Here is a 26,056-nt window from a genome sequence, read left to right on the forward strand (position 1 = left end):
CAGGCCCAGTGGACCCTCAACCACCCAGCTCACCCCTGCAGCCCCTCGCTCCCCACCTTTCCCACAAGGTACCACCAACCCCCCCACGTCCTTCACAGCCACTTAATCTATGACCAACTTCACAAAGCTGGGCTGGGGGAAGCGCTGGGCCAGAGAAGCGAACAAACGAGGCAGGAATAAAGCCTGGATCTCAATGTCAGACCCCGCGCGTGGCTGGGGGTTTATTTCTTTCCCCACTTCTCCTCCGATGGACAAACCTTTATTTTTTCCTTCCCCTGACTGCATTTCACTTGCAGCCCAGTAACAAAGCCGTCACCTCCGCCGCCACTCCGCTCCAGGGAGACGAGTTACAATTACAAATTGCCACCACAATTAGTGCTACTTCTTAGAGAAATTAGAAAGGGGAGCGGGAGGCTCGCGTGCGATTGATTGCTATTCATCCTGCTTTACGGTGACCTTGCTCTGGAGACGATGATATTCCTTCAGCCTGGAAACCGGGATTTAAAAAAAAAAAAAATTAATTGTAAATTAACAGTAAGAACACACATTTCCTTTCAATTAATTTAAGCAGAATGAGGGGGCGTGAAGAGCAGGCGTTTGTTAAGGCCTGTACAGTTTAATTATTTTTTTTTTTCCCCACGAGATAATGTAATTAATCTTGGAGAAGTCGGGGGGACACGGAGGATCCGGGAAGAACAAAGCAGTTAACAGGCAATGGAAAAATTAAGAGCCCATTATGTAAATGCAGTGTGTTTTACAGCCCTGGAGTTGGGAGGGGTCTGAGAAATAAGTAAAATAACGAGGCTGGCTGTGCTAGGGAAGGCTGCAATTAAACAGGGCTGGTACTGGGGGGGCTGGTGGCACCCCACTGTTCAGGGGGAGCTTGCAGAGGGGGCTTGGTTCACCCCCAGAGCCTGGGTGAGGAAAGGGAAGATCCCCAGGGTGCTGAGGGCTTTCCCCCCATCGGGGAGGGTCCCACCGGGCCCCACAGACCTGAGCGAGTTGATGTTGATGAAGCCGGTGGCATCGGCGGGCTCGTAGTCGCCTTGCACATTCATGCTGCGGAGAGAAAGGCACATGGGATTCCTGGGGGAATTGGGACTGGCACTGCCATGGGATTCCTGGGGGAATCGGGACTGGCACTGCCATGGGATTCCTGGGGGAATCGGGACTGGCACTGCCATGGGATTCCTGAAGGAATCATGGCTGGCACTGCCATGGGATTCCCAGGGGAATTGGGACTGGCACTGCCATGGGATTCCTGGGGGAATCGGGACTGGCACTGCCATGGGATTCCCGGGGGAATCAGGGCTGCCCTTTGGGAAGGGAGATGGGACCCCAGGCCTGGCTGCTCCCACTGCTGGCGGCTGCAGGGGGCTCGGGTCAGGGTCCCTGCCAGCCCCTGGGGAAGGGGCACATGGCTCAGGAGCAGCCATGCCCAGGCTCCACAGGCCCTGCCACAGACACAGCTCCAAATTTCCCTCTTGGTCCCTCACGAGCATCATCACCCTTCCTTCCCATGCTCTGGCACCCACAGAGATGTTCACCCTGGTCCAGAGTAATCTTACAGTCTGGCTGTTCCGTGGCAGGCTCTAGAAAAGGGGTGGGATCCTGGGCAGGAGACACTGCCCCAGGCACGAACAGGACTCCAGGCAGGGACATCTCCACACTGGTGTAGGGTGTTTATGGAGCTGGCAGATTCCTCGGTGCAACACTGAGCACATCCCCTTTCCCAAGGCAGCAGCCACCCACTGAATCCCAACTCCAACAGTTTCCTACATCCCCAAAACACACGGCTCATTTCCCAGAAACCACAAACCTTAAAGGAGGAAGTGGAGGGAAATAAAGAAGAGGAAAAAAAAATAAAAATAGAGTTTACAACGATTTTACCTCCCCTGACGGGCTACAGAAAAACCTCTGTGCTTTTATTTTTGCTCATTCGAGTGGTTCTGACCTGCTCTATAATTACGTTACTTTCTACCTACTGTGCAGAGGCATTTCCACACAGCTCTGCCTCTCACAGCTTTCTCTCGGGTTCCTGTGACGCCGTCACTCAAAGGCTTTCAAACCAGCGATGTAGAAATCAAAAAGAAAAGGAAAATGGTTGGAGACGCAGGGAGAATAAGTGCCCCTGCTTTTCTCTCCCTCTCTCTTTTTCCTCCGTCCCACCCCCCTCCATCCTCCTTTTTTTTCTTCCCTCTTTTTTTTCCTTTTTTTTTTTTTTTTAATACTTTATTCATTTAATCCCTCCAAGTGAGAGTGCGAAGCATAATGAAGGGTTGGGACGGATTATTAGGAGCTGTTGATTTTGAGGGGGAGGGGGTGGGGGGGAAAAAGCCAGAGAAGAGAAAGAGAGAAGATAATTTGACATTTACTCCGACTGATCTAAACTCATTCGGGTGTATTTATGGCTTATAAAGTGTTTAGAGAGATTGAAAGGAGTTGAGGGAGGGCTGAGGGGGGAGCGAGCAAGCGAGAAAACAACACAGAGAAAAAGGGAAAAGCCAGAGGGGAAAAATCCAATATTGACTTGAAAACATGGCCCATGCTTCGGCCGGATGCTGGGCTGGGCCCATGGTGTCACCTGTGCCACTGGGAATGGGGTGGGATGGAGTGGGATGCAATGGGATGCAACAAGGTGGGATGGGATGGGATACTGACTCCTGCCTACCCTGATGCCCTCAAGCCCCACTCACCTCACCAGCTCCTCATTGTAGAGTGACCGTGGGGACTCCCTGCCCAGGATGTAGACCTGGCCCTTGAAGATGGACAGGCGGACGGTGCCCACCACGGGCTCCTGCGAGCGCCCGATGCACTCCCGCAGGAACTCACACTCAGGGCTGTGCCAGAAGCCTGAGGACAGGAGATGGGATCAGCAAGGGGCTTGGGGAAAGCCAGAAGGACCTGGGTACCACGATCTTGGGAGGGCCAGGTGGAGACAGACAGATGGACACAGAAATGGAGGCAGATCTGCTCCCAGCCCCCCAAGAAGGGGATGAGGCTTTCTCCCCTGAGATGGGCAGGATAGGGGTCTGCCCAAAAGGGCCCACCACAGCCTGTGCTCAGGGGGATGCAGCCCCAAAGGAATACTTCACCCCCCAGCAGCTCTGGGAAGGGAAACCCCCTCAGGAATGGGGGTCCCAGTGGGGCAGTCCCCCCAGCAGTTCCCATTCCCCACCCCAGAGGGACGCAGAGCAGAGTGCTCCCCCCAGATCACACAGCCTGGGCTGACACTGGGGCTGTGTCTGGCTGAGCTTTGGGGCACAGGTGTGTCAGCAGCCCCAGGTGAGCTCTCCACCTTCCCAGCCCCCCCCAGGGTCAGTGAGGCTCAGCTTGTCCCTGCTGCTGCTTGTGGGGAAGTTTGACTTGTCCCCACTGTGGTCCCAGCTTGAGAAGCTGGTGGGACACAGGGAATGAGTGCTGGCACCCTGGAAAACTCCATCTAATCCCCACCAGCCTATGCCTGCTCTGGCTCCAGTGCCCCTGGCAGACCAAATGCCCTGAGCTGAAGCCCAGGCTGGGTGTTGGGGTGATGTGCAGTCACACCACGACCCCCAAAACACATCCTGGGGGAGCAGCTGTTGGCATTGCAGGTGCACGGAGGGGCCGTGGCCCTGCCTGCCACCCCCATGACCTGCCTGTCCCTAAGCAGGGTTATTAGCCAGGGAGTCCTCCGAGACCTGGAATAAAGCCTGGGAGATGTAGGAGATAGAGGTGGAGAAAAAAGAGCCCATTCACCGCCTTCCAGTCATCCCGGGTTTTATCTCTCTCATCTCACACCGGTGCCCTCTCACCTTTCCCTTCCCAGCTGGGCTCTGGGGCCAAAGCCATTAAAGAAACAAACAATTTCTTTTGTTGTTTGGCCTCACCAGGGCCGTATCCTGCAGCCTTGTCCCCGGGGTCTGTGTGGCACAGCACCATGGCCCTGCAGCCCCTGACCACCAAACCCACCTCCCTGAACTGACCCTCCTGAGCTGCTCCACTGCACAGGGGGCTTGCAGACCCCTTCCCTGAAATCAGCACTGCCATGCCAGTAGGAACCCCGGCTCCAGGCAAATACATTCCTTTTTTTGCTACCCACCCTCCAAGTTCAACTCTTCAAATAGCAGGATTGATGTAAAAATCCCTGTAAAAATAAACCCCAGACACATTAAAATAATAACCAACTGTTTAAATCCTGACTCTGACAGCTCCAGGTGGGAGAAAGCATCCCCCCCCTCCCGACCCCCCACTGCAGACACTGGAAGCGATCCCCCTTAATGACCTTCCCACCATCCTGCCCTAATCATGGCACAGGCAGGGGGACAATGGCATTTCTGCACCTGGAAAGGGCGGAAACTGGCTTCAAAGCCACCCCTCCACAATGGGATCAATAGGAACAGGGGGAAGATAAACACTAATTCTCCTAAAAACTGGACTAGCTGCAATAATGAGGTGTTAAAGGAAGGTGAGCTTGAAAGCCTGGCCTCCGGCACGGGGATCCACTGGTGCTTATTGCACCCTGTTGAAGTTCCTAGGACCAGGGATTGGCTGGCAGGGAAGTCTAGGACCAAGCTGGAAATCCCTGGGGATTCAACACATGGAGCCAGGGAAACAGCAGCCTGTGCCTGGCAGACAGTGGGGAGGGAGAATTTAAACCATGATTTCCTGAGTGGCTTTTTAACCTGGTGGCTGCAAAAGAAGAGAGTAGTTAGGAACAAACAAACAAACAGGTTTATGCCTGAACTAAATAAAAAATAAGTAGCCCAAGACAGGCAGCCCAGGTCAAAGTCTAATAAAAATGGCCAGAAGCAAGAGTGGCACCAGAGAATGAATGAGGGCAGGGGCTGTGATCCAAGAGGAAGGTGACAAAGGCTTCTGCAGCCCCTGCCAGGGCCCTAAAATATGATTTAAGCAGCAAAGGGGCTCAGGCATTAAATGCCAGTTGCTGAGGAAGATGCAAGAGGGAATGTCCTTGGAGGGGAAGGTGACAAGCACTGGCACCAGAAACTGCAGGGGAGAAAAGCCTGACCCAGGATCTGCTGCTGCCCAAAGCCTGAGCTCCCAGAATCAGGTTATTTCCAGGGTATCCTCCCATGGAAGACCCGATAGGAATCATCCCAGCCCTTGTGGCTGAAGAGTGATAGCAGGAAGAGCTGGGAGGATGAGAAATCAGGGCCTGTAAATGACAAATGTTTGGCCATGGGGCAGGAATCTCCTGGTGTGGGGCCTCCAGGGATGACAGCTCTGAACCGAGCACCCAGGTGTGGGCAATGGGGTTTTGAGCCCACTTAGGGCATCTTGGGCTAATCCTACTTCCTTCAGCTTAGCACCAGAGGCTGTGACAGGGTGGATCCATACAGCAACCCCCAGGGCAGTGCTGGTTCTCCTGCCAGCCCAGGGAGCTGTTCCCAGTGGCACAGGGGGAACGCTGAGCTGTGACCCCTCAAACTCAACCCACAACCTGGTGCTGCTGCCTCTCCACAGGAGGAAGGACACAGGGCTTCACTGCTGGGGTGAGGCAGTATCCCCTCATCCCTGATGGCTCCCAGGCCTCTGCAGGCAGTGCTGTCCTGTCCCAGAGCAGGAGCCCCAACCCGCAGTGCCCCTGTGTGGGCTGTGCACCGCATAGCACAGCCAGGACCCTCCACCCCTCCAGAGTCCCCTGTGCCACACTGCCAGGGCACAGGGACGGCTCTCCAGCTTCAAACACCGTGGCAGGGCTTCAAGTTTAAAGTTTGGGTGCCCCATAACCCAGTGTGCATGAGGCAAAGGCAGAGGTGGAAGGGGTTGGAGGTGAGACCTGGGAAAAGGTGATATGAGAGGGGGGAAAAGGACGGTGAATTACATCTGAATGTGCTGGTTGGGATGAAGTGGTGGCACTGGGCTGGGAGAGATGCCATGAGCAAGCCCTCATGGAATATGGCATTGCCACCCAGAGGCAGGCACGGAGCTCCCTCGCCAGGAAAGCAGGCACGGTGTGGGGCTTTCCTCAGTCCAAACCCACCTTTCTCTCAAAGAGCACCCTCAAAATCCACACCTCAATTTTGCAACAAGTGAAACCTGGAGCATTGAGGGAGGCTGGGAGGAGCTGCTGTGGCAGGACTGGACTGTACCTACCGTTGTACACCAGCTCTGAGAATTTCAAGGAGAGTCCCTGCTTGATTTTCCGCACTTCCCGGTCCATGGTGAAGGCCTCAATATCTAAATGCGCATGGTATAGGATCGTCCCTGCTGGGGTCTCATAGATACCTAGCCATTTTTCCAGGCAGGGGGAAAAGCAGAAAAAGAGAGAGAAACGAATGAGACCAAAACTGTCAGCAAATGACAAAAAATAATGACTTGGCTGACAGAAGGAGCCGTGGTCGAGCGCATTCAGTCTCAGCTCGCTGTAAAATGCATCTGTCATTATATTCACGCTGAGGCCGAGACAGTCCACTCCGCACCTTGCGGAGAAAATTTCTAGATTCCCCTCTTTGAAGAGGCACTCTGACGAGGCTAAATGACAGGGTTTGGGAACCGATCCCCCCACCCATCCGTGCCCAACGGTCTGCAGCTGAAAACCTGTAATTAACGGAACGAGCGGGGCACAGGCGTGGGGAGCGCAGGGCCTGAAATACCCCGCTCTCCCCTCGGCTGGCGAGAAGGGGCCCCGCACATCCGCTGGGAAGCAATGAGGCTACCTGGGGGCTGGGAGGGCAATGGCAGGGCCCCCCCAGTCCCTTCCTGCTGCCCCCTCATTGCACAAGGCCTGAGGATGAAGGATGCTTAATTATTTTGGCAAGCTGCTCCTTTGTTCCAGCCGTTCGGGGCTTGTTTTGTGCATGACACGGTTATTTGGTGCTGAAATACGAGTACGGCCATGCAGCGCTCCCGTCCATGCTGGATGCAGGTGGAAATATCGTGAAGAAATGCTGAGCTGGTCTGGTAGCTGGTCTGAATATGTGATGGGAAAGGCTGTAACCTGTCCACGGCCAGGGCTGCTCCACCAGCATGTCACTTCCCAATGCTGGGCATCTGCCATGGTGCAGTCATGGGAATGGCAAAGGGCACAAAGAAACCTGGTAGGAAACTGTCCCCAGTGAAGGGAATGTGTCCCCAACCCCAAGAGAGGCTGAGGGGAGCCCACAGGGCTCAGAACTTCACCAGGCTCTGCTCTCTCAACGCCCTAGAGGGTGGCACAGGCTCAGACTGTGCCAGTGTGGCCACAGTCACACCGATACAACAGGACCAGCAGCCCAAGCCTCTTCCATCAGACCTCATCCCAAGTAGTGTCCATAATTTCAGCACCCCACAGGCACAGACCACGATCTGACTGACCCAAAGGAGAGCCAACCCCTGCTCTCCAGTCACCCCAGTGATCATGCAGCCCAGTCCCTGGGGCAGCTCAGGTGTTCACAAAGCATCCATTCCCTCAGGGCTGTGGGAGCAGACAGCCAAGTTAACACCAAACCCCAGCTTTCCCCATGGGCACTGCAGTGACACGGGGGCACAGGGAGCTGCTCTTTGTCCCCTCCAGCCCCTGACTGTGGAGCTGAGCCAGCCACTAACACAATTAATACTCCATCTCCTTCCCCTCAGGAGATGTTAAAGCCAGTTTGGGCTGAAGATTCGGGCACATGCCTCGACCCCCAGCCCATCTGCGGGTGCTGGGAGACAGGACCCGAGCATGTCAGCGAGGGCCGAGGGGAGGGCAGCTGACAGCCACTCTCCAGCCTCACCACTGCCGAGGAGACAAGAGACACCTTCAAAGTGACACTCGCAACATCTCCAAGTGTCTATTTTCATCTCCCCATGTTTACAGGAAAAAGACAGTTGTCAGCACTGCAGCCCAATGATGCTTCAATCACCCCATAATTACTGCTAAGGAAGGGGGGACCGGAGCAGGGGGGACATGGAGGGAGGCAGCGAAGGAGACAGCTGCCGCTACTTAAAATTTTCTAATTTGTAACCTCGGCTGTCACTTCACCTCCATCCGAGCAATTTTGCTGTGCTGAGTGCAGGCTGTCAGTCCGGACGTCAGCCACGGGACAGGAAGGGATGTGGTGCCTTCCCGAGGGAAAGGGCAGGGCAATGCTGTGCCCATGGGAAACTGCTGCCCAAAATTTCTACCCCTGCTCCAGGGCTGAGGCTGAGCCTGGAGGCCGAGCTCGGCCTGGTATGTGTTTGGTGCAGGGAAAGGGATTTCCACTTTCCTCCTCCATCAGCTCAGTGCATCCAGAGGAGGAAAGGGAAAAAGGAGAGAGCCAAGGGGAGGAAAAGGCCCAGCCAACAGCAGCGCTCGGCTTTTGGCAGCAGGCGTCCCCCTCCTTCCCTCTTCCTCCCCCACTGATTTCATTTACTTCACTTAATTAGCCCCCCTTCGGAGTTAAAAAGATAATTAGATAATGAGGATGTGAAAGGGAGGGGGAGGCAGGGCTGTGCTCCTGCTGCAGGCCGGAGCCCCCGGCCAGGCCTTGCCCCCCGAGCGGCTGGAGCAGCACTCCCTGGCACCCCGTAATTAGCCACCCTCCTCCCACTAAAACAAATACGGCAAACCCGAGTTAATAGGGCTTAAAAGGCTGGTTCGAGTGTGTTCCCTGCGCCCCTCGCCCATTAGGCCTTAACGAAGTCCAATTAGGAGCTTAGTAAAAATCAATGCAAATGAATTTTTCCTCTTCTCTGACTTCCTGGGTCTGGGGGATGAGGGAGAGGAGGCACCTTCACTGCCACCTCCACCACAGGGAAGGGTCTGGCCATGCTGCTGCCTGTGCCTCAGTTTCCCCCGCAGAACCCCAAATCTGCAGGGCAGCCTCACACTTCTGGGGTTTAAAGGATTGTCTCCTCCAAGCCTAGCTCCCCATCTCCTGCACCATTGATCCTAAATCCGTTTGGGGTCCAAAATGCTTCAGGCAGTGGTGCAGTCACCCTGAGCTGCTCCACACCCAAAAACCCTGGAAGAGAGCAGGTACCCACAGCACCCTCCTGATCCGGCCTGCTCCCATCCCAGCTCTCCATCTCTCCCACAGAACATCTCACAGAGCAGATTCCTGGCAGGTTTCTCTTAATCCCAAGAAGCCAACCAGGGGCACGATCCTGCTCAAAGCAAGGGGGAGACTACCCCAAGGTCTCATCCCTGCTGTGCTGTCCCCAGACCCCCCGGTCCTCCCGGCACACAAACATGGCAGTGATCGCTCGGCGATGTCACACAGGAGACAGACGTGACAGTTAAATGGGCTTTAGAGAAATTATTAAATGCTGGAAGGGTCACTAGAGCATGTCAGCGGCTCTTAAAAAAATAAAATAGATTTTGACAAATTACTCAGCATCCTGCATGCAAATGCTTAGGCTCGAGTGTGCGGGTTGGGGATTTTTCTTCCTTCTTGTGGTTTTAATTTGATTATTCAAACTCAGATCAAATTATTTGGGGTTTTGTTTCTTGGCCTGTGGTGGGGAGGAACACCGCAGGCTTAGTCTTACCAAAATATTTGCTGTTCTCCTGCACAGGGGACAACAGAGGGCAAGTTTAAAGAAAGGAAGCATCTAATTAAAAATTAATGAGATTTAAAACAAGAGTTGGAGCAAGGAGTTGGGAAATGATGCTAAGTCACCTCTTTACTTAGTTTTGCACAGGGCAGCTCACTGCCTCCAGAGGTTTCCAATGAAATTGATCCCAATGGAAGATCAATATTAGGAGGCATGGACTCAAAAGTGTGTAGATAAATCAAATATTTGCTTTGTTTTAAAAAACAAACAGAACAGTAACTTGCATCAGTTACCTGTAGTTTGTACAGGTATTGGAGAGTCTGGACCATCCAGGACCTTCCATGAGCATATCCCCACACAAGCCCACAGCTTGGTGTGTTTCCTGTGGGACAGGTCTCACCTGGAGGCACTGGGACCCCAGGGCTGGTGACAGTGGCAGCGAGTGGGCAGCCACTGTCATTAGAGAGCAACAAGGAGTCCCTGTCACAGGGAAATCTCTGCCAAAAGCTGATGAGAAGGGAAAGATTGAGGGCTGCTGGTGTGACCTGAACCAAACCACCCCAGGATTACTGAGCACCCACCAGACCCCACCATGGTTTTCCCATTTTTTTTGCCTTTTCAGGGCAGGGCAAGCTCACCTCTGGACTTCATCCCAACGAAGCGGTTCTCCACGATGTCGATACGCCCAACCCCATGCTTGCCCCTGTGAGGAGAAGGGAGCTTGCAGCAGCCCCAGTCCCTCAGTGGGACACAGGTGGCTGTGAAAGGTGGGTCAGAGAAAAACTCCAAATGACAGGGCTTAGCAGGCCAGCCTCTAAGCAGCACTGCTGACCATCAGTAGAGACCCCAGATAAGACAGGTGACAAAGAATGGCTTTTTGTCTCCACCAGTCTCTCACTGGTGCCACCAGCACTACAGGCAGCTGTGGCACTTAGGCCACTGGAAAACAAACTGGGCAAGGAAACAGGACACACCACAGCTGTATTCCCAAATTAATTTTAAAACCACTTATTAACCATTTAAAAAGTGAACTAAGTGTAAAGGATCATGCCCATTCACCACCAGGAGGATAAAGGCGGAGGCACAGAGGAGGATGGCCAGGGGCTGGGTGGCACTTAGGAGGAGTGGGTGCCCTCATGGAGGCTGCAGTATTTTTGGGAAAACTCCTGAGGATGGTTCTGTGCCATCAACAGCAGAAACCAGGCATGGGGTGGCACATGGAAAGAAAACCCGAAGGGAGATGCTGCTGTGGAGACAGGAATAGGAAAGGGCAATGAACCTGGCCAGCTCCAGGTCTTCATGCCCCAAAAAAGTCAACTCTCCACACAGAAAGGTCACTGTTGGGGAGACAGGGCAAGGCAAGACATCAGAGCAGGGAGTCCAGGACTGAGCTGGGACAAGAAGTCAAGGGAGCCCTGCAGTGGGAGGGCAGCTGGGGAACACAGGCAGCCCAGAGAACATTCAGAGGCCTTTTTAATCCTCCTCAAGCACAGCGAGCAAAACCCTGGGGTATTTATACCCTCGTGCTCCTGGCCTTGGTGCCCAGCTCTGCTTGCTGGCATTTGTGGCACAGCTGGGACCCAACTGGGGCCATTCCATCGCTGACCATCATCCCTGGGCTCATCAGGACGTGTCTGCTGTGAGCATCCTGCTTCCACACCATGCTGGGTGCCCAGGGGATGCTGCCCTTGTCCCCTCTGCCAGCCGGACAGGGTGGCACTCACGCGATGTCGTTCAGGTACACAAAGAGCTCCAGGGCCGAGGAACGAGTGGCTCCATCCCCAGTGTTGGTGACCTCCACTGGGACACCTGCAGAGGCGGAGAGAGAGGATGGGCAGGATCAGCCAGCGTCAGGATCCCCCCGGAACATCATCCTGCGGGCGTTAAATAGATGTGACAGATATGAACTCTAAATAACTTCTTAAAAAGGCATATCCAAGCTGGTGTGAGGGGGAGGCGAGGGGAGGGGGACCCACCTCGGGAGACAAGCGAAATAAATAAATAAAGAAGGCCATAAAAACGTCACACACACACACACCCCACCCCCCCCCCCGCCGCTTTTCCTCTCTCTCCTCCCTCTCTTTTTTTTTTAGGGCCTGTGAAATTGCAACCAGGCCCTTAACTAATTGAATTTCACGCTCCGCAATTGTCTTACAGCGCAGCACCTTCTGTCCCACCAGCCCTTGCCGGGGAGGGGGGACAGAGTGACAAATGTGTGCCCCCCCCCTCCTCCCCTCCCCAGCACGGAGGGTGTCTGGGGGGGACCCCCACACCGGGGCACGGCTGCTCGCACACGCACGCACACGCACCCCGCGGCGGGGTGCTCCCCGCCATGATTTAATTATTGCACCTTTTTTTTTATGCCCCGCTTAATTTATATATATTTTTTTTTATTTTTTTTTTTTTTAAGGGCACCGGGCAGGAGCAAAGCAGAGCGGGGTGGTGGTGGGGGGGGATGCTGAATAGAAAGAGGCATTTTTCTTTAGCGGTGTGAAATGAGCAATAAATGTATTAGGAAGCTGACAAGGGGGCTGCGGGGCCCACAGAGAAAAGCGGTGCGGAGTTGGAGGCTAATCCCCCCTCCATCTGCCCTCCTCATTACCATTTAACGCACTATCAGTTGCCAATCAGCCTCAATGCCTCCCTTTCTAGTCTTTATTATATAGGCGCCCGCAAGAGCCCTGTCTAGTGATGGGGGCTGTCAGCTCCCCCCCACCGCCCCCCCCTTAAACCCCCTATTTTCCAGGGGTTTATAAACTCAGTTGTAAATTGCTATTAAATGTAAACTCGCGGCAATAATGAACCTTAAGCTGCTTCTCGGCGTGGGCCCCCCCACCCCGCGCCCTCCCCTCGCCCCGGCTCTTTCTCTCCGCATCCTCCACCGGGATATTGGCCGGGGTCCGCTCAGCCAAGAGCCGACGTTGTCGGGGCTGTTGTTGCTGAAAGCTGCTTAGCCTTTGAAATAGTTAATAATTAGATTAAAACTTCAAATAAATTAACTAGGGGCTGAATGGGCTGGCGGGAGGGGGGCTGCTCCTTGCAGGGGGACCATTATAATGGAGCGGGGAGGCTGGCGGTGGGGAGGGGGTGTCCCCTCCCAGCAGGGTCTCCCCCCAACCTGTGCTGGGCTCGCCACTGCTGCCAGGATGGATGGTGGCACGGGGATGGCCATGGCTGGCAGAGGTGGAGATGCCTCCTCAGGGATGATGCCGAGGCTGGGCCCTGCCGTGTGTCCCCAGGGATGTAATGGAGCACCCCCGTGTCCTTCATCACCAGCCAAACCGTGCCGGATGTGTCCCCAGCTGTTACACTGGCCAGCATCACCTGTGTGCCCTCAGAGGCACCTGCAGCAGAGAGGTCCTTGTGCCCACTGCACTTCGATGGCAGGTGAGGGGCTCAGACCCCCTTTTCACTGGGGGGGGTCCCAGAAAGCCCCGGAGATCTAACCAGACCCTCTGCACACCTCAAAGAGCCCTAGTGTGCTGCAGGCACCATCCTCAGCCCTGATGTCACCACCTGCCCCCACCCTGGGGATGCTCCCAGCTGCCAGAGAACCCCTGTCCTGGCTGGGAAGTCTTGTCCTGGGGGCCCAGGGCCAAGGGTCTGTCAGCAAGGAGGCTCTTACCCCGCTCAAACTTGATCTCTAGCACATCTGGGGTGTCGGGAGAGTTGGCTGGATCACAGGTCTTGGTGTAGAGCCCTGGAGGAGCCTGGTTCTGCAGGGAGAGGGAGAGAAGAGGGACAGGCAGTGGCATTGCCATGGCCAACATTGCTGGCAGCCCCAAACCCTGCACATTCCCCTTCCAGGAGTGCATCCCCCCATCCCAAAACACATCCCCCTGCCAGGGGTGCATCCCCCCATCCCAAAGCACAGCACAGCACCGACGCTTACCAGGGGCCCCGGGAACAAAGGGGTTGGCAGAATCAGCCAATTTTTCCCCTCAACTTGATCTCATCTTTTCCTCCAACGCCCCCACAGCTGGAGGCGGGATGGCTGTGGAGAAGCAAGTCAGGCAGGGAAAAGCAGGACGCTGGCAGCGAGCGGCAGGGCAGGCAGGCACCCGCACGTCCCCGCACCGCGGCCGGGCTTATTCGGCACTGACCGAAAAAACTAATGAGCAGGCCTGACCCCAGCAGGTGCTCCCAGCACACCGGCTCTTTCATGGTGTCCCCGGGGTTAATACACACAGGGGAAAATAGAGCAGCAAAGCAAAAACCCATTTCAGAGCACATCAACCTTTATGTATATATATATATTTTTTTTTCTGAGATTTATAGGGAAGAGGCATCTTATCTCCATCAGAGCCAGGCCAGCAGAGGCTCGGGTGCTGATGGTGAATTGCTGCAATTGAAGTGCGTGCCAGAAGAAGCAGGGGGGGAGGGAATGTAATATAAAAAAGCTTTCCGTCCCGGAGAGCAAATGCTTTGCAATTTCACATGGCCCCTCAGCACTCACCCATGATGCGACTGCACAGGCTGACCCCAAAATACTTCCAGATTTGTGTTTGTAAGCTCCTGCCTCCAGAGGGACTCCCCACCTAGCCACAGCTCCAGGAGGTGGAGGGGAATGGAGGCACAGAGCACCCAAGGCACGTGCAGCACCATGGAGAGTCAAGCAGCCTTTTAAAAGGTGGCAAACTGGTATTTCCCCACTAAACCCAGCTGGGCAGAGCTGGAGCTTTGGGTATCTCTGGGCAGGGGGCCCTGCCTTGCACCCACCTGCCCAATGCCTGGCCCACGCTCTCCCTGTTCCTCTTTTCCATTTTAAATCACAGCTCTTCTGCTCACTTCATCAAATCATAGCATAGTTTGGGAATGGAAGGGACCTTTAAATGTCCCTTTTCCTTCTTTCTCTTGCTTTCCAGCAAGAAAAAAAACTGATGAGATATAAGGCAAGTTAGGAAAAAAGCCCCATAGTAATCCAACCAAAAGTATATAAATAAATATATATAAAAAAATTAAAAATTACACTTTTTAAAGGGAAAATTAATTTCTCTACAGGAGAAATTTTAATCTAATTTTTTTTCCTGACAGGCAATAAGAATTTTAGTGAGAATTCCATTTATTTTTGTCCAAATGTATTTACATTTGCTGGATCACTGCCAGCACCTGAGAGAACCCCACACAGCTGCAAGCATCCCATCCCACCCTCCACACTGGGAGGGGACCCCTTGCCTCACCCCAAACCTCGGGGTGCACATCCCAACACCAGCCACAGCTGAACCATGTGAATACAGACATAGCTGCCCAAGCACTCACTGCAGCAAACCCCTCCCCAGTTCCCATTTGATGTAATTTTTGCCCCTTTCCCTCGTTTTAAGGGAGAGGCGTTGGCAGGCAGGCACATCTCCCCTGTGCCCCCACGCACAGATTACACGGGCTGTGGATTTCAATTTTACATCGTCTGCCCTTTCCTAGCCCTGATCACACTTATTAACTAGATGAACCTGTGAGAAATGATGAAAAACTTCGAGTTCAAAAGGAAAAGGTGCAGGGGGGTGGGAGAAAAAATACTGGAAAGTATTAAAAACTCTTTACTAAACATTGAAAGTCAAAGTCAGGTAGTTTCCAATTTTCCGAGCCAACTATGAAAACCCCTATTAAATAAAATAACTAAATAGAAATAAAAGTGACATTTGGCTTGCATTCCATCATTACGGTGTGAGTCTGTCCTCTTTTTATTCTCTCTCCTAAAAGCACAGTTCAAATGACAAATAGTTTGTTGCAGTGTATCAATGCCTTCTATTTATCCCTCCCCGCAGGGGGGCTAGTCCTGCAATGTCATCTTTAAAGGGGAGAGAGGAAAAAAAAAAGGGGGGCAAAAAAAAGGAAAAAAAAAAAAGGAAGAGTGTGTGGAAAGTGCGAAAGGGAGGGGGGAAGAAAGAAGCAAGAAAAACGGGGCAAGAAGAGAAGAAATTGGAAGCAAATGGTCCATGAAGTAAACCATGATGCAGAGCTATCGATGCCGCAAATGGTTTATTCATCCGGCTGATATTGTTGTGCCCGGGACTGAATGAACTCTTTCAGAGTGCCATATGAAGTTAAAGCAAGTAAATTTCTATCTTTCTCCACATTAGCTGCCTCATTGCCCTTCAATCGGGCCTCACAGAGGCAGAAAATAGCTCAACCATCTGCTTTCAAATCCCTGCCTTTGGCAGGTCCCGGGGGTTCGGGGAGGGGAGCCCGCCGTGCCTGGCACCCCGGATCTTGCCACGGCCACCGTGTGCCCAGCACCGCGTCCCGGACCGGGGACAGCAGTGACACCGCGCCCCGGAAAGCCACCTCCCAGCACTGTCATAGGTGCCCGGGCAGAGGATGCTCGGGAATGGGGACAGGGCACCGCTCAGCCTCATTTTCCAGCTGGATTTGGGAAGGGAACGGGCTTGGCAGAGCCTGGGGAGCGGGGGAGGAGAGGAGAGGTGCTGGGTGCGGGTCAGTCCCATGCTACCTCCAGCTAAAGACGTGAACACCCATCCCGGTGCCAGCCACTGTCCCGGAGGAGGAGACCCCACGGGAACCCGGCTCTGCAAACCCACAGCCGCCCCTCCGGAGGGTACAAAGGAGGAGCGGGACCCCCTCTCCACCTTCCTCTTCCTCTCGCCGCGGGCACGCGTCAGCCCCGCTGCGGGAGCCGGCTGCGGGCACGGAGCTCCAGGGGCTCCGCTCCCTGCCCGCCTGCCCGCCTTCCCCTCCTCTCCCCGGGCTGTCTAATTAGGGCTGATGGATGGTTTAAATAGCGGCCGGGAGCGGTGACCAGCGCAGGCAGGGCCAGCGGCACCGCAGCACGGCTCGGAGCGGCCGGAGATGTTGGCGCTCCGCAAGTCCCTGTTGGTAGCCAGAGCTGGTGGCCCCATGGGTCCCCAACACCACCCATGCAAGGGGAGGTTTTACCCCACACCCCCACGGATAGCGGGCTGGGAAAGCAAGGAGCGCTGGGCGAGCTGCAGACACGGGCAGGGGACACCCCGAATCTCTGCCACTCGCCACCAGCTCTGACTCTCACCAGCACCGCGTCTGTCTAATTGCTCCTTTAGCGCTGCCCGGCGCCACTGTCCCCTCCGGTGTCACCCTGGAACTGTCCCTTCCCCTGTTCGAGCTGGCGGTAATTAACGTGCCGGGGGAGGCGGAGGGGCCGGGGAGCGGCGGAGCCTCCCCGCATACACGGACGGCCCCGCCGTGAAATTTCCAATTAGGCTGCAAATACACGAGACGCCCCCGGCCCCGTGGCTGCCGTGCTGGCAGGGTGGCCGTGATCGATTACCTTGGGATTCTCCAGGATCCCGGCTTCATAGCTGCAGCAGGAAGGAGAAGGAAGGAGAGAGAAGTCACTGCAGCACCTGTAACTTGCAACCCCAAAACCCACCGGGACGAGACCCTCGCTCCCACCCACCCCATGAGGACGGACATAAGTACACGGTACGGATTTCCAGAGCATTTTAGCAGCAACTCTGAAGGGAGAGCCAGGCTTAGGAGAGTCCAGGAGATGAATGCTGCCACTTGGAACACGGACAGCTAGATAGAAAGGAGGATGGAGGATTTGGAGTCAACCATGGTCAGCATGTGGTGGGGCAGCCTGGGACAATGGGGGTACAGAGAGCTGCTCTGGACATGTAGGTTGGAAGGGACTGGGGCTCCAGATCCCAGGGCTCCTCACCTGATGTGCATTAGGTTCTCATCCGTGCTCCAGGGCGTCTGAGGTGTCACAGGCACTGGGATCCCATGTTTCTGCCGGGAGGAGGAGAGAGGGGGTAAGACAGCCTGCAGGGAACCTCATTGATACTGGTTCCCAGCAGGATCAGCCCCAAAAACACAAAGGCACAACCCTGGCCACAAGCAGAGCAGCACAGAGCAAGGCGGACTCCCACGTCCCTGACCCACATCAGCTCCCACCACAAGGGCCACCTCACCAGGAGCATCAGGGACAGTGTGGCTGGGAGGAGAATGCCACAGGCTGAGAAGGGCCCCAGAGCACCCCATGAACCCCAGAGATGGGGACACCAGCACAGATGTTGTCTGCTTTCCCTGGATCCAGGGTGGTGCAGTGGTCTCAGGTATGTGGTGGGATTGTTCCTGGCTGTTCTTTGCAGAGCCAGGACCTGAATTTGATGACCCTGTGGGTCCCCTCCAACTCAAGATATTCCACAATTTTATGATTCCCCCAGCCAGGCTTCTCAGCAAGGGGAGGTCCCCAAAGCTACAGGATGCTCTAGAGCCTAAAGAGGACTAATGCTCTGTCATGAGGGGACAGCAACACATCTTCCCAGCCTTGTGCAAACACATGGTGAAGCAGATACACCCCAAGCAGGTGGCAGTGTCCCTCTGAACCTGGGCACCTCAAGCACACCAAGCCCAGGGACATGAGGCCACACACCAGCTGCCCCCCCAGCACGATGTGCAGCACTGAGCCTGGCTCCCCAGCAAGGTCACCAGCGTGCTCATTTATCCACTGACATTTCAATGGGGGAAATTGCCTGTGAAGATGAGGTGAATACGTGGGGGAATTGGTGGGAGAGGTGACAGCAGCAGGCTGACTGGAGCCAGCACGGACGTCATCCACCCTGCCAGGACACTGAGCTACAGTGTGCCAGCTGTGGGGTGGCCGTGGCAAGACAGGGATGGGGACAGCGGCTCCCACCGAGCCTTGATGTGTCTGTACAGCCCATGCTGTTGGGCAGCTCTGGCATTTCAGTGTCACCACAGCAGGGACATCAGTCAAGGGCTCAGATGGGGACAGAAGAGCAGGGGCTGAGCAGACATTCCTCATCTTCTAAGAACAGAGAAGGAAATGCTTGTGGTTGTTACATCACAGCCCTCAAACCATCACCTGACATCTCCTAATGCTGCAGAGGGACTGACTCAGCCCTGCTCCTGGGGGGACACGCTCTCAGGCTCATGGGTTCTCATTTGCTGATTCCCCACCATAATTCCAGCATTGGACCTGATGGGACACCCCATTAGCTAATCTAGACCTCCTCCAGCACAACTTAAAGCCATTTCCTCTTCTTCTATCTTGTATTTGCAAGAAGAGACCCACCATCTCACTTGGGGTGCTACAAACCCATCTTTCAGACATGAATACCCAGTAATCTCGAGCTGACTTGTGCCCTCAGCCAGCCCTGTCCTGCCACTGCCTCCTCCTGGCAGCTGGGGAAGCCAGTGCTCCCCAAACCATCCTCACCCCATTTCAAAGAGGATCCTCCAAGTCCAGACCAAATATCTTCAGAGCCTAGGCAGCTTTTGCTGGATCCAAAGGTACCAAAACCAGAAAGGGATTTTATTATCAGCTTCTGTCCCACCTGGCTCTGCCTGTGACGAGGCTGATCCTGGAGCAGCATCCAGGAGAGCTTGGCCATTCTCATTAAGGTGTGTGAGAATGAAGCAGCCCCTGGCACAGATTTGCTGCCAGGGAAAGGCTGGGTTCAGCCCCTGGGTAGCAAATCCATGGAAAGAGCTGTGCCACAGTGAAAAATCCTCTTTTCCTGTCACCAATGGAGCCCCAAACATCATCATTTTCTAATTCCCCAGCACCAAGGTGAGCACATGTTTGTGCTCAAGTGACCTGGCCATGCATCTCCCTTTCCTGAGGATGAAAATGAAGGGGAACCACCTTTTTGCTTTGTAACAGATAACCAGAGACTGAGAAATACTCAAACTCTCACCCCACAACCTTTTGCTCTTGGAATGGGGCCCAAATCCATTTCATTTCCCTTTTCCCCCCTTCCAAACAAACGAAACAATCCCCACAACCAAACAAAACCCCCAAACCCAAAACACATGTTCCATTTTCTATATAATAAAACCGTGGTGCTCTTAATAACTCCCTTATTTGACAATTTGTTTGGCAACATATGGAAAGCTCTCATAAACTCCCCTTCATAATACAACGGCAGATGGCAAACACAATCCTCAACACGCTGCTCTCTCCCTCCCTAATGGGCTCAGAGGGCTCCTCACCCCACACCACATCCTTCCAGCTCCACACCTTGCCTTCCCAGAGATTACCCAGGCAGCTTTGATGGCAGCTATTTAAAAACTGAAGCAATTTTCTGGTTTATGCACAGAGCTGACTTTTCCCTTTTGATTGATTGAGCTGAGTTGTCAAGCATTTCCATGAAGTCGCTAAAAAAGAAAGGTACCCTGGTGGGCATGTAAAAACCTGATGCAAAACTTCTAATATGTTTTATTGTAACTTGTACTTCAAAAAGGAAGGGACAACAAAGGTGAATGTATTTGCTTTGTCTGTTACACAAGTCAGGGAGCTGGGACCCGTTTCCTTGGAAAGCAGGTTACAATTAACAGCCAGGTAATTAGGGGGCTTCTAGAAAGGAAGGAGAAAAAAAAACAACAGAGGAGGGGGGCAGGGAGGAACCCTGACCAGGAGGCTCCTAAGTGGTGCTGCAGGGATGTTGTGCAGGGTGTGCTGCTCTCACCTACCAAGTCATGGTAAGCATCCTGTGGTGACCCTGAGCACCCCATGGTCACTCCAAGAATCCCATGGCTACCCTGAGCTTTCACAGCCACTCTGAGCACCTTTTGCTGCCCTGGGCATCCTGTGGATTCTGGCCATGCCAGCTCCTACCTTGGCATAATCCATCAGCTCACGGCGTCCAGGGAAGCGCTGGTAAAACTCAGGCAGCCTCCACGGTGCAACAACCTGGCAGCAGGGCAGGAGCATGAGATGAGGAGCCTCCTGTCCTCTTGTAGCCCCTGGGCCCCCTCTGCCCCTGGGAGCCAAGACCCACAGGGTGGTGGTCCCCCAGCTGAAATTTAATCTCCCAGCACAAGGTGGAAGTAAACCAAACCCCCACCCTAACCAGGCACTGGATGCAAAAGGGAAGCAGGCAGCAGCTGCCTTAGTACTGTCTCCTCTGTGTGCTCATGGTGTTTGGGGTAAAAATAGGTCAATTAAGCATCATTACAGCCCCCTGAAATGCCAAAACGTCGCTGTGTGCAGCTGGTGGCTTGTTAAAGTGAAGCAGGGCCGTTTGCATCGGTGTTAAAACAGAATTCCCACCAGCTGCAGAGAGGCAGGAGCCTGTGGGGAGGCAGGGGGTGGTTTGGGGTGCCTTACCTTGATCTTGGGACACAGGGCATAGCAGCTGAGCTCGAACCGAACCTGGTCATTGCCCTGAAACATGAGTGGGAGGTGCTGAGGGGTCACCCCAGCCCAGGGTGTGACAACACATACATGCAGCCTCTGTTTGGCTCCAGTCACAGCTCCCCTGCTGATATTGCAAACCTTGGACACAGAGGGTAAGGATCCTCTGTCCCATCGGAGTTCCTGGTCCCTCTCCACAGCTGGTTTGAACCCCAAACCACCTTTCCTGTAGCTCCTGATGGCTGTGTGCTCAAACCAGATTTGGGTGGTTTTTTTCCCCCCAAGACATCAAAGGACAAAGAAGGAAGAGGACAAAGTGGGGGTAAGTCCAGAGTGAGCAGAGGGATGCAGCAGCTCATAATTAAATAGTTCAGAACCTCCCTTTACCTTGATTGGCCCTTGCTGATTAGGTGCCACTAATGAGTCCAGCTAGCTGGGAAAGGGCAAGGAGCAGTAGGAAAGCTGGGAATTACAAGCACTTCCAAGGGAATAACACTCACTGAAAGCTATTTTTCACCCTTACCAAGGGGCGTAAGGATCCCCCACTTCCCTCCCATCGGCCTGGAGGATACATTTACACCCGGGCTGGGAATTCCCCATGGACTATTACACACAGGCAAGTACATCCAGCAAAGCACTCATTTCCCTCACAGGCCCAAAACACATCCATCTGCTCCGGCAGCGGGGACACCCCAGATGGTCCCATTTAAGACTCCTCAGCCGGGTCGAGTTACCCGCAGTCAGTCCCTGCCAGTGCCCGTGGCTTAATGGCCTGGGGAGTGCGGGCAGCGAGGTGCCCCTGGCAGTGGGGATGGAGGGACGGATGGAGGGACGGATGGAGGGACGGATGGAGGGACGGATGGAGGGATGGATGGAGGGATGGATGGATGGATGGCTGCTGGCACCTGGGAGCAGGGGGAGCAGCATCGCACTGGGGCTGTGTTAGGGCACCTTTGAGCCGGAGCTTTCAAGAAAGGCCGGCTGGGGATGGGTAAGATGGACAGAAAGGGGTGCAGGATTGCAGCAGGAGAGAGAGTTATTCCGGTCCCGTAGCCCCGCCATCTGCCCCTCTGTCCCATCTCCCGGGGCGGGGGCTGGCGAGTCCCTCGGCAGCCTCCTGTCCCCCTTCTCGCAGAGTCCCCACCGTGGGGACCCCCAAACGCATTGCGATCCCCCCAGGGAGTCACCTCGCCTTACCCCAAGGCACGGGCTGTGGGAAGAGGAGAAGGAGGCACTCGGCAGGTCCTGGCTTCACCCCCTGAGCCCTCACCTGCCCCAGGTGTCCCCACGGGGGAGCGGCTGCAGGTGCCGGGGGTGAGCCACGGTCACGTCTCGCAGGTCCCCCGCTCCCCGAGGGGGATTCCCCCTCTCCAGGAAGGGGCTGGCCACGAGCATCCCTTTTCCACGGTCTCTGGCTGCCTCTAGCGGCAAAGTGTCCTCCCTGCGGCCAGCGGGGACAGCGGGGACGGGGACCGGAGCAACCGAGATAGGGACCGGCACAGCCAGGATAGGGTCAGGAATGGGAGCAGGGGCCGGGAGAGCTGGGGAGGGGACCGGGACAGTGGGAATAGGTACAGGAATAGGGACAAAGTCTGGGACAGTGGCACTTATTCCAGGACACCCCTAATCACACCGGGTTGCGCTGGCTCAGTCTCAGCCGGCTCCTGGCTCGGGAACCCTCAGCATTTTGAAATTGCTGCCAGAAACAGAGCTTTCAGCTGTGACCCCAGCCTTCCCAACAGCGAGACGGAACCGAAATTGGGCACAGAAATCCCAGAAGTGAGAGGGAAGTGTTGAAACACGGTTGAGTTTTGCACAGTCCCCACAAAACACCCTGAACACCCCTCCTGGCACCCAGAGCTTGACCTGTAGACTGACCAGCTGCCCCATCCAAGCGCCTCCAGCCATCCCTGCCCGGTGGCCACATCCCCTCTCACCTTGCCTGTGGCCCCGTGGGCGACGTGCTGGGCTCCCTCTCGCTGGGCGATCTCCACGAGCTTGCGGGCGATGCAGGGCCGTGCCAGCGCCGTGCCCAGCAGGTACCGATCCTCGTAGAGCGCATTGGCCTGAACTGCTGGCCAGATGAACTCCTCCACGAACTCCCTGCTGACATCCTCGATGTAAACCTGCCAGCGGAGGGATATTCCTGATGGAAGGGTTCCTACAGGGAAACCCGCTCCTCTGGAGTTTCAGTGAAAAGTCTCTTTGTCTCCCTTTTCCTAAATGCTGCTAAAAGGCTTTGGGGCAAAACCTCTGGAGAAGGGATTTCTTATTGGCACGGTCCTCTCTGGGGTGTGTGGGACCCTTGGCTCATCCCTGTGGTGGGGAGCAAGGGGAGGGACACTGTTACCTTCTTGGCCCCCAGTGCCAGGGCTTTCTTTCGTGCTGCCTCAAAATCTTCCTTCTGCCCAATGTTGGCCTGGGAAGCAGTAACAAAAAAAGAAAAAAAGACTCAGTGTGAAACAAGACCACAAAACCCAGTGCAAGCCCAGTTCGGCACAGGGCATCATGAAAGGCATGACAGCCTGTGGTGGCTGGGCTTGAGACACCCAGGATGGGCAGGAGGGGAGTTCCATCCCCTGAGGTGGATATCTGCCCTCCTCTGCCAAGCCCTTTGGCTCTGCCCTGATTCCCTGTCTTCATTAGCAGAGGGACAGGCTGTGGCACACAGGGCTGGCAGCTCAGCAGAGCAGCAGTGAGCTGGACCATGGTTAATCAGTGCAAGCAGGGTCACCACTGCAGCTACACACACACCAGGACCCCAGAGCCAGCCCAGCCCCCCCAGAGCAATGGCCCAGCAGCCCCTCCACTGCCAGTCCCTGGGGACAGGGTTCCTGTGACAGGAACCTCAGCTCAGAGCTCACCAGGTAGGCGACGACGTCGTAGCCCTGCTCCTTCAGCCACACCAGGATGCAGGAGGTGTCGAGCCCCCCGCTGTAGGCAAGGACCACTGTGCCCTTGGACTGAGCCATGGTGCTGCCAAAGCAAAGGAAAATGGGGTCATGATACCACCAGCCCCTGCCCTTACTGCAGCCATCAGCCACAGCATCAGGAAGGATCGGCTGAAGCAAGAGGAGGCTGCAGGGAACCAGGGCAGGGCTGGGGGCAAGAGGAAAAAGCCACAGCACAGTTACCATGGCGGGGCTGTGGCTCCCAGCTAGGGAGGACACCCTGCCCATGCACCAACCTGTCCACCCGGTGCTGGCTGGGCAGCAGAGAAGGCCAGGGCAGCCAAGGAGGGCTGTTTTGCTCTTACCTTTTCTCTGTGCTGGCAGCCCCAGCACAGCCTGTCCCACGCTCTGCACGTGCTCTGCAATGCTGGGGAGCCGGGGCTCAGGCGCAGGCAGAGGCACAGCTCAATGCCTTGCCCTGGCAGGACCCAGCACATCCCGGCTGTCTGCAGAGCTGCCACGGGCTCAACCCCCAGTGCCCATCAGGACAGCGATGGCTGCAGGCCTGGGGGGCTTGGCAGCATCCCCTAGAGCCCAGCCCAGCCCTAAGTCTAATTAATGCTTACGGGGCATCTGTTCTAATTATGCTGCACGTGTTTTCTGCCAGCACAAAACACCTATGTGGGGATTCAGAGCCCCTCACCCTCCAGCCAAGGAAATCGAGGACTTCAGCCAACAGCAGGAGGTGGTGAAGGACGCAGCAGCCTGGATCTCAGGGGAGGGTTGGGGGTCCTGGGCAGGAAGGGGCTCTGGCCTGTCCCTGCAGTCCCTGGGCCAGGCTGTGAATCCCAGGGCCCCACGAAGAGGCGATGCCAGCTGACCCTTGGCCGGGAGAGGCGAACAGTGGAGCCGGCCAAACCCTATCCTGGGCAACTTTGACACCGCTGCTGCCAAGTCAGCACAATCCTGCTTCTGCAGGCCGGGAAGGCGCCGTGCTGGGCTGCTCCAGGCTGGCCCACCCAGCACCTCTCCCAGCGGGATGCGGTTATGCCGGGGTGTGCCCCAGCACCCCGGTCCTGCCAGCGCGGTGCAGAGCCAGCATCCCACGGGGTGAGGCTTGGAGCCAGCCAGGGGAAGGCTCTGCCCTGCTCCTGCCAGCTTCTTGCCGAGGAACAAAGGGGTCTGGCAGCCCCATACCCTTCCCTCCGGCTCCCCGAGCCTGCCCGTGCCCGTCGGGCTGCCACGCAGGCTTGTGCAAGCAGCATTTCCCTGTTGGTGGCTGTGCCAAGCTGGGTCCCTGCCCAGCGAGGTCCAGCCGTCCCTTCCTCACCGGGGCATTTACAGGAAAGCAGTCGCAGTTCCCAAAACGGCCCAGCCCAACCCCGACGCTGCGCCTGCCGCTCCTTTAGAGACAGCTTCCCTCCTTTAGTCCCAAACTCATCCCCGCTGTGGCCACCAGCATCGCTGTTGCGGTTGCCAGCCTGAGTAAGCGCCTCCGGGACCAGGCACACTCGCTCTGCAAGTGGCCCAGCAGGGCCATAGGGAAATGCCTCCAGCTTTTGCCAGCTCAGACATGTCCCAGTGTCGCAATGCCCGAGGGGCCTGGGGGCACCTTGTCCTGGAGACGCATCCTGCATCCCAGGGGTGCGGCCACCAGAGTTCCCAGCTCTGGAAACAAGGCTCGTGCCAAAGCCGCCTGCCCAGGAAGGGAGAGCCCCGAAGTTTCAACGTTCCGTGGCAATAAATCAGAGCAAACAAAGCTCGGTGAAGGGGAACGCGGCGGGGCTTTCTCAGCCCTTATTATTATTCCGTAGCAATTTCCGTGTGAGTTGGGGCAAGGATTTTACTGGAGAGACTGGGACTGCGCTGTGCCAAAGGAACGCTGCGCTTTCGGTTTTAAAACCAAGAAATAAATATTAAGAGGGAGGAGAATAAAAAGACTGAAACTTTACCAAAGAGAGGAGCTGTCTTCGCTAGCCGGGCTGGAAGAACAGCCGGGCTGCTGCCTGTGGGCTGGGATGGAGCAGGCAGGAGAGGCAGGGACGGGCAGGAGGGGCAAGGGCAGGCAGGAGGGACAGGAGCAGCCTTTCCAGCAGCAGAGGCATGTGCTCACTAGTGCTGGGGTTTTCTTCAGCATCGCTCCTCCTCGCGGAGGTCTCATCCTGCCCCCCAAAATCCCCAGAGCAGAGCGGAGAGGACACGAGGTGGTACCGGCTGAGGTCTCAGATCCCGTCCCTGAGGGTGGCCAAGGAGACCCTCAAGGAAATGGGACTCGCTTGGAAACCCCCGCCCATCCCAAACTGAGCTAGGAAGGGCTTGAGGGCAGTCTGCACAGCGCTGGGAAAGGGCTGGCACCGCACTGCCCTGCTCCAACACCCAGGGGTGGGGAACACACTGCCCTGCTCCAACACCCAGGGGTGGGGGACACCCGTGGGTGGGTAGATATGGGACAGACAGGATGAGGGCACATGAAGGCTCCCGCTTTCCCCTCTCCCCCTGTGCCGTGCCCGCACTCACACACTCCCGGTGTCCGGCTGCCCTCCGTACTCTGGTCCGGAGCCTGGAGCATCCCCCCCTTCCTCCTCCTTTATAACCGGGCGTGGGCAGGCGGAGCCGCCGCGGG

General features: G+C 55.7%; 1 protein-coding gene across 1 annotated transcript; it reads right to left on the bottom strand.

The window, feature by feature from the left end:
* Positions 1 to 188: 188 nt before the first annotated feature.
* On the bottom strand, positions 189 to 25,979 carry ASS1 (argininosuccinate synthase 1). The gene is made up of 15 exons (XM_014256245.2): positions 25,951 to 25,979; positions 23,407 to 23,518; positions 22,893 to 22,961; positions 22,480 to 22,668; positions 20,516 to 20,572; positions 20,024 to 20,098; positions 17,099 to 17,169; positions 16,706 to 16,736; positions 13,070 to 13,160; positions 11,169 to 11,253; positions 10,083 to 10,147; positions 6,100 to 6,231; positions 2,697 to 2,853; positions 994 to 1,059; positions 189 to 487 (listed from the first exon to the last, which is right to left on the bottom strand). The coding sequence occupies exons 2-15, from the start codon at positions 23,512 to 23,514 to the stop codon at positions 433 to 435; spliced, it is 1,251 nt and encodes a 416-aa protein (XP_014111720.2). The 5' UTR covers positions 23,515 to 23,518; positions 25,951 to 25,979; the 3' UTR covers positions 189 to 432.
* Between the last annotated feature and the right edge of the window lie 77 nt (positions 25,980 to 26,056).

This window comes from Pseudopodoces humilis, chromosome 22, assembly GCF_049639895.1.
Source record: "Pseudopodoces humilis isolate 2021_Gansu_Grassland_sample_001 chromosome 22, ASM4963989v1, whole genome shotgun sequence".
Taxonomy (NCBI): Eukaryota; Metazoa; Chordata; class Aves; order Passeriformes; family Paridae; genus Pseudopodoces; species Pseudopodoces humilis.

Coding starts and splice junctions, on each gene's coding strand:
- ASS1 (XM_014256245.2), bottom strand. CDS start 23,514: ATGGCTCAGTCCAAGGGCACAGTGGTCCTTGCCTACAGCGGGGGGCTC. Junction 22,962..23,406: donor ACGACGTCGTCGCCTACCTG/GTGAGCTCTGAG, acceptor ACTGCTTCCCAG/GCCAACATTGGGCAGAAGGA. Junction 22,669..22,892: donor TGGCACTGGGGGCCAAGAAG/GTAACAGTGTCC, acceptor CTCCGCTGGCAG/GTTTACATCGAGGATGTCAG.